The 8,310-nt window shown below is 32.1% G+C and overlaps 2 protein-coding genes across 2 annotated transcripts; one reads left to right on the top strand and one right to left on the bottom strand.

The window, feature by feature from the left end:
- On the top strand, window positions 808-5,534 carry LOC109328818 (serine carboxypeptidase-like 2). The gene is made up of 14 exons (XM_019562414.1): window positions 808-1,061; window positions 1,180-1,325; window positions 1,855-1,931; window positions 2,085-2,207; window positions 2,328-2,430; window positions 2,553-2,590; window positions 3,711-3,809; window positions 3,911-3,997; window positions 4,078-4,233; window positions 4,401-4,472; window positions 4,563-4,681; window positions 4,781-4,894; window positions 4,986-5,031; window positions 5,191-5,534. The coding sequence occupies exons 1-14, from the start codon at window positions 916-918 to the stop codon at window positions 5,272-5,274; spliced, it is 1,410 nt and encodes a 469-aa protein (XP_019417959.1). The 5' UTR covers window positions 808-915; the 3' UTR covers window positions 5,275-5,534.
- Window positions 6,601-7,812, bottom strand: LOC109329060 (60S ribosomal protein L38-like). Its single transcript, XM_019562722.1, has 3 exons — window positions 7,688-7,812; window positions 7,083-7,266; window positions 6,601-6,652 (listed from the first exon to the last, which is right to left on the bottom strand). The coding sequence occupies exons 1-3, from the start codon at window positions 7,688-7,690 to the stop codon at window positions 6,630-6,632; spliced, it is 210 nt and encodes a 69-aa protein (XP_019418267.1). The 5' UTR covers window positions 7,691-7,812; the 3' UTR covers window positions 6,601-6,629.

Below are 8,310 nucleotides of genomic sequence, written 5' to 3'. Positions count from 1 at the left end.
TCATATGTTAGATGTAGAAATAAATATGTAATTATATTCTTGCATAACACCATTTTGCAAAAAGTGAAGTTATTTTCAAAAACATTTTGTAATTTTAAATGAAAACTAACCTTAATTTTTAGTGATTTTGATTTGTATTATTTCATGAGTGGTATAATTATTATAGGATGTTGGTATGAAAATCATTTTACTAAATTATTATAAAAATACAAATGCTCTAATACATGTACACGTCTATATAAAGAAATCTACATGTGAGTATATTATTATAATCCTTTATATGATCTGATTTTGATCTGTTTGAGACTCTCCCATAAGCAATGCATTAGTTAAACTCTCCCATAAGCAATGCATTAGTTAAAGAAAGGAATTTAAGGTGAAAAAGAAAATCAATTGTATCTTAATTTGCAAATTAAATATTTAAAAAGGAAAAAGTATGTACTAACATGTGTGAAAGTTTTTTATATTTTCAATATATCATTCATTATTCTTATATTAATTATCAATAACTTTTAAATATAAGTAATACAGTTAGCCAATACATAATATATCAACTATGTAAAAAATAGATTTACATTGCATAATGTCAACATTACCAATATTTTATGTGTTATGTTATTATTATACTCCACTTATATAATTTTTATATACTTATAATATAAGAGATTTTCATACTCCAACAAAATTATAGATAAAAGTAATATAATTAAATTTATATATATATAAATGTTAAAGTATTTAATTATTAGCCTCGTGGATGGCAAGGATATAAAGATTATAGACTCTCCGTGGGGTGTCTCTGACTTTTCCTAAGTTTTGTTGATCATGAATCATTGAAAATTCTTTGAAAATAAAGAGAAGCTGAGATTAGAAAGTGATGAAATATTGATAGAGAAAAGATAGTAGCCATTAAAAATGTCATGGTTTAGTTCAAGTTATAATGGTATCCTACTTCTTCTTCTTTTGTTACTACAGTTTTCCTATCAACTTGCAACTTGTGGCTCTATAGTAAAGAACCTTCCTGGGTTCCATGGACCCCTTCCTTTTATACTAGAAACTGGGTCAGTTATACTTTTTCAACCACCCTTTGGTTTTTCATTAATGTGATTAAAGTTACTTGAATATTTTTATACATCTAATGTACTAGTACTAATGTAATATCATATATGAGTTGATTAGATATGTAGGAGTGGGTGAAAAAGAGGATGTGCAAGTTTTCTACTATTTCATTCAATCTGAGAATAATCCAAAGGAAGATCCTCTCATACTTTGGCTCACAGGAGGTCCTGGTTGTTCTGCTTTTTCTGGCCTTGTGCTTGAAATAGGTAACAGTAATGTTGCTTTGCATTTTTTTCCTTTTAGATACTCTAACTAAAAATGGGTATTAGAAGTGTTAGTAATCTTAACCCTTCAAAGAATTTAAGAGGGTTCTAGTTGTTTTTATTTAGTGCTCGTTGGGCAAGCACCCTAAGGAGTACTAATAAGTGGATAAGAATGTGTTGTCCCCAAATATGTCGGGTATCAATCAAAATATATGTTTAAAAAAATTAAACATTCATGGTTTTTTCTACTTTTGTTTTATTGTGATTGGTTCGGGACAGAATTGGGGAGAACAGATCCTTGTCCCTAGTAACTAACTCAAAAGTTCCTATGCCTTCCACTAGTTTTTCTAAATTTAGGATCTAATTGAATGTTTATTGTTGGTTCCGGAAATATATTATAAGTGAGTTTGAACCATAAAATATTATTCATTTACTTATACATTTATAAGTTCTTTAACTCATAAAACTTCTACGTAATGTGTCAGACTTCTTTATAATACTAAATCGTACTTATTATACTTTGGTGTTGCAGGTCCACTTGCATTTAAAATTGATGAATATAATGGGAGCCTGCCTAATTTGATCTTGAGACCACAGTCATGGACAAAGGTGGAGATTATATATACTTTTTGTTGTTAGCTGAAATGCATATTTTGACATTTATTTTAGTTTATTTCATCACATCCTTTAAAAAACATGCTACTAGTTTGTTACTTATTTTATGGTTATCTAGTCCTAAATATCATAAGCTTTTTTTGTTAGGTAAGTAGCATTATATTTGTAGATATGCCTGTTAATACAGGCTTCACATATGCAAGAACAGAATCTGCTACTGAGAGAAGTGATTGGAATCTAGTTCATCAAACTCATCAATTCCTTAGGAAGGTAGTTTCCTAACATTTTATTGTTTTTAGTGTATATTTATCATTTCCTTGTGTATTGTTTTGCTTATACTTATATCAATTAGTGAAGTAAATTATTATGAGAATGTTTAAATCTTTGCAGTGGCTAATTGATCATCCAGAATTTGTCTCTAATGAAGTTTACATTGGTGGTGATTCATATTCTGGTATTACTGTTCCAGTTATTGCTCATGAAATTGCACAAGGTACAAAATTCATGTCACTCATGTATAGGAAAATTGGAATTATCAACATCATAGTTGTGTTCCTATAGGTTGCTATGTGTATGTTAAGAGTTGAAGTATTTAGCAAATTTCCTTGTTTGCAGCAAATGAGGAAGGGCTCCAACCACTGATAAACCTCCAGGTTTGGGTTTTAAATTATCTCTGTTATGTTAGGATTTAGGAATATAATGTTTTAACTAGTGCAATGTATGCAAAAGGAGTGTTTAAGGAGGAATTGGTTGGTATCAAAGCCCAAGCTATGATTGAAAACTTTTAATGCACTTATGTTATGTTTGTTTCTTACTATAACGGATATGAAGTTGTTGGGAACAAGCTATATAAAGAAAGAGAAAATGAAGAGAGACAATACATGCATCTATTACCGAGGTTCAGCCAATTGAGTCCACATCTACGACAGCGTAGAGTGACTACCAATATGTATTAGAGAATAAAGATTTATGTTTTTGGTTAAATCATTAGGGTTTACATTGCACATATATATAGTCTTCTATCGTAACCTTTTTACATCAACTCAATCCCACAACTTGTATTGTTGTTTTCTACTGTTGTGGGACTATACACGGCCTGGTGTGTACCGCTGCCGACCAATAGGTGTCTTGCTCACATGACCATGTGTATATGGTCGTGTGCCACATCACACCTCAGGTATACAGTTGTGGATGCCCCCATGGCCTGACCATGGTTGCCACTGTAATTCTGCCACTTAGTGCTTCAGGAACATGGTCGTGTGTCTCTACATGGCTTGGCTATGTTTCACTGGAATATGAGTCATTTGCACAACATAAATTTTGAACTTACGATCTCGTAAACTATTCAAATGACCAACCACTAGTCAATTGTTTGATTAATTTGATCCAACAGACTGTGATTTGAACAGTTGAGAACTCCACACTTGAAAACTGTATATGAATAGCCAAGGATAGCCACTGATACAAGATAAGGGGTTCTGTACTGTTTTTTCTGTGGAAAACATAGAAAGAAGAAGAGGCTTTGCATGTGGAGAAATAATTGTACGTCTAGGATTGCTCTGAGATTGTACAACAGACTTTAGAAAAGTTCAATTTTGTTTGTAGAAAGTATCTCAAGAAAGTTCTCCATCCTCAAAATGTTGTTATGATCATGTGTAGATTGAATGGCCAAATTTCAAAATATTGGTTTTGGTTTGGATGCAGTAGTTTGAATAGCTTCTGTGGTGTTATTGAATTGCCTTTATATTGACCATGAAATGTTCTTTTCCTTAGGGATACCTTCTAGGGAATGCTTTAACAACTCGAGCGGAAAGAAACTACGCGATTCCCTTTGCTCACGGAATGGGACTTATTTCTGATGAAATGTATGAGGTAATTTACTTATAACTCTCTTCAGTAGCTATTCTTAAAAATTGTATTATAGTAGCATAAGAGGAATGCTAACAGATCTCTAATGTTTACCTAATGAACAGTCACTGCAAAAAAATTGCGAAGGAAATTATATCGATGCAGACACCAGAAATGCGCTATGTAGAAGAGACATCAAATCCTTTGATGATGTATGCATTCATTATTTCATGAATTGAATTTTGTAGTCTAAGTGCACAATCACAAAGCAAGCATTCTTCCATTTCCACAGATTACATCAGGACTTAATATGGCACAAATTTTGGAACCATTATGTGAGTGGTTGTCGCCGAAACCAAGAGAAGTTTCTTGGAGGAGATCTGTAACACAGCAATTTCCTTTGAAGCTCAAGAATGCCCATCTCACTTTGCCTCCCTTAAGCTGTCAAGTAATCTTCATGCCTTGTTGCTTAATAATGCTTCTTTTCCATATTTTTGTCCAATGAGGATCCGGCTATACCGTTCGTTCAGTGCTTCTTATACTTTTTGTAAACCAACTATTATATCATGTCTTCTCTTAGTAGTAACTTGATGTTTATCTCCTTTCCATCATCAGAGTTATGCATACTATCTATGTGAATATTGGGCCAACGACGAAAATGTTCGTGATGCGCTGCACATAAGAAAGGTATAGTTATCATAGATACAAGTACTTTCTTCACATGATTTGCTATAATACTATATGATAAAGCTGAGCTGCATAATTTAATTGCTGCAGGGAAGTATAGGGAAATGGTCTCGTTGTACCTTCGGTATTCCTATGAAGATGGATATCGCTAGCAGCTTTCAATATCATGTAAATCTTAGTAGAAAAGGCTATCGTTCGCTGATATACAAGTCAGTACTCTCTCTCTCTATGCTCAAATATTGCACAAAATAACACACATGAACCAGTTTGAATTTCATATGATAGCTATGTTTTTATCATGTTAACAGTGGCGATCATGATATGGGGGTTCCCTTCTCGGCGTCTCAAGCATGGATAAGATCTTTAAACTACTCCATTGTTGATGATTGGAGGCAATGGCATACAAATGGCGAAGTTGCAGGGTAACTATACTTATATAACAGCTACATTGGATTTATCTGACAATCTAATTCAATTATGTACCTAACTAATATTTGTTTATTTGTCAAGTAGATATACAAGAACGTACTCCAATCTGATGACATTTGCAACTGTGAAGGCAAGTTTACTATCCCATTTGGCTAATGACATTCACACATAGATTTCACTTAATGAATCTATTAAAACTATGTAATGCATTGAATCTATTAAAACAATGTAATAGGATAATCACTACAAGTTTCTTCATATAATTTTTTCATGGTAAATCTGGTTACAGGGTGGAAGCCACACAGCTCCTGAGTTAAAGCCAGATGAATGCTTTGCCATGTTCAAGAGGTGGATATCTAAGGGACCTTTGTAGGAATAACCAAATAATTAGGGTCACATATTCTAAGGCAGCAAGGACCAAAAACTTGGCATATCCATATCAATGTCCTTAGGTAGAGATAGATAGATCTCATTCACCTAATCATATATTAAATCTGAGTTTCTTCTATGTCTAATATGGAGAGAAATCTTTGATCAGGTTTGTATTAACAAGATTTTTTAACTATTCAACTGGACTTATCAATTGTGCACATGCTTGTTTTATATAGTTTGTGACTTTCATTTCTACTATAAGATCAACCTTGTAGAATGTTATCTGTATTTTTTTAGAACCAAGAATAGGTCATCTAATAGTATAGAACCATCATCCCATAATCATGATCTCAAAGAATTAAGAACTAAGACAGCAATATATTTTCCCCTATAATCATGGACAATGTGAGCATCTCTTAGTGTAAGTTTACAATGAGACAAAATAGTATATAGAATATCTTACTATTCGGAAACGTGAAAACAGTTATTCACATAAACGTGTATATATATATTCTAACTTTTTGAATCAGTTTTAGCTTTTAAAAATGAATTTATAGCATTTTAAATTTAGTTTTCAGAAAACTATTTGAATTGAGAAAATGAAAAAAACTTACAATCATTCATCTATCAATTTTACTCTTCAGAATTTAAAAATAACATCAGTTACCTCTAACTAAAAAATCACTTACTTTTAGCCATGAAAAATGAGATATTCTCCTACTAAATTCTTCTACCCACAAGAAAATAACATATGTTTACAAACTGATGTTTTATTTATTAATGATTAATTTACAAATAACACATCACTTTCCTATGAATATGATAATTAATAGAAATATATATCATTACCCTTTTAGTCATTTTCACAGCCACAAAACTACAAGGTCACCATTATAAGTTAGTTTTGTCAACCATAAACCATATGGAATGAACCTCAACTTAAGTCCCTTATTGTTACTCATGACTCTAATACTTATCACAAGGTCAACCAAAAGTTGTAGCTTTTAGTGATAGTGCAATCAAATTTAGTCAAGACATGCCATTTTGAAGTTTGATGAGGAACATAGACTTCGATGTCTAGCTTATGTTGACAGCACCTAACATACTAGCTTTTCTGTTTGGGTTTTGGGTTTAGGGTTTAGGGTTTAGGGTTTAGGGTTTAGGGATTAGACAAAATCAGGTTTCATTTTTTATAAATGAACAAAAATCATGTCCTTCAAACAATTACAAAAATATAAGACCAACTGACAAAAATCTCAAGCTCAAGCTAGAAGGAAACAAAAATCAGAGGAAGGAAACAAAAATCAGAGGAATGAAACCCTTCTCCTTGGTCTCCAGCACTATCTGCTAGTACCTCTACAGGTCTTGAACACTCAAACCTGAAAACATAAAGAGCATTATTATAAGTTGAGAAATGATAATCTTAGTAAGGTGGCAAAATCATGGATTTTGTTGTACGGAAAACATGGTAGAACTAACTACTGATATCATGTGCTAAAATTTTCAAATACACAAAGTCACTAGTTGGCGCGACATCCTTCTTTCAAATTTCCGCAAAATAAGTACATATCGGTTTATATAACCATTATTGATCTTTCATCAAATTAAAACACTTTGAAAAGGATGGCTAGAAAAATGTGCCACCATTCATCCAAATACAATCACATTTGCTATGCATCACTACTAATCTTTAATCAAATTACTATCAAAATTGCTATGCATATATACCGGCATTGTTATAGAAAAAGTAAAAACTGAAAGTACCCAACACACCATGCAATTTCCAATACTAAATACGTAAATACTAACCCGGAGGAAGTGATTGCTTCAGTTTATCGGCTTTCTCAGTATCAAAGACACTAAGTGTGTAGAGGTACTTGGAACAACGAACCTTGAACTTAACAACATTTCTGCTCCTCTTGATTTTCACTGACCTAGCATCTTTCCTTCTAGCAGTGAGAAGGAAATCCTTAATCTCGTGGATTTGCTTAGGCTGTGTACAAATCACCACACACATTTCACTAAACTATTGCAAAACTAACATATATGTAACAAATATGCTGCTTAGATATTGAAACTTAAACCATGAAAAACAGTGACAAAAACAATTATTTCAAATACCTAATTAAATAAACTTAATGGTTCTCCACATCAATGAAGAACACGCGGTTCCCCTTGAAATCCAGGTCCTAAAATTGAGCATAACCCAAAAAAATCTGAACCTAAAGTTTGCGTTTTTATCCTTTTCAGAGTAAAATTATGCTCAACAAACAAATTATTCAATGTGATAGACTTTGATTTCACTAGCTCCTAATGCATTGAATGGTAATTGAACAGAAAAGAAAACGATGAGAATAAATATACGAGAGATTTGAATTGATAACAGGTCAAGAAATAAAAGAAGGGATGTGTACCATTTTGTTCCAAGCGGCACCACGATGAACACAAAGAAAGGGAAGAGAAGAAAATTGTTACAAATAAGAGAGGTGTAGCTCATAAACCCTAATTCCTACCAACTTCCAAACCCAACCCATCTTTAGGGCCTATGGCCCATCTAGCCCAAACCAACTAGAAAATACTTTTTTTTTTCTTTTCTAACAAGAAAAACTTCTAGAAAAGAAAAGAAAGAAAGATTCTATTATTTTGCATAGTTATTGAAATATTATGTAATGTTAATGATTAAACTTGTCTCTAATTAAATATATTATTAGCAATATATGTAATGTTGTGGTGGCTATTGATAAATATATTGGACATTAAAAAGTCTTAGTCAATACTTGTGATAATGAAATTTAAGCAATAATAGTGTAAATAAATATTTTTAAGCAAAGCATAAATCACTATGTGGATATCATCTAACATAAGCTTAAGGAGGAGAAAATAAAGTTACAGGAATCTAAATAAAGATCACTAATTAATATGATTGAAACTTCAATTCTCTATTTGTAGTTCCCGAACTTTTACTAGTTAAGTTACCAAGCAAATAAAATTCTTACCTCAACCAAACAACATATCATAACAAGTTAGTTGACGTAAG

This window comes from Lupinus angustifolius, chromosome LG16, assembly GCF_001865875.1.
Source record: "Lupinus angustifolius cultivar Tanjil chromosome LG16, LupAngTanjil_v1.0, whole genome shotgun sequence".
Classification (NCBI taxonomy): Eukaryota; Viridiplantae; Streptophyta; class Magnoliopsida; order Fabales; family Fabaceae; genus Lupinus; species Lupinus angustifolius.
Note: the sequence above shows the minus strand (reverse complement) of the source record. Positions and strands in the feature narration are given on the sequence as shown.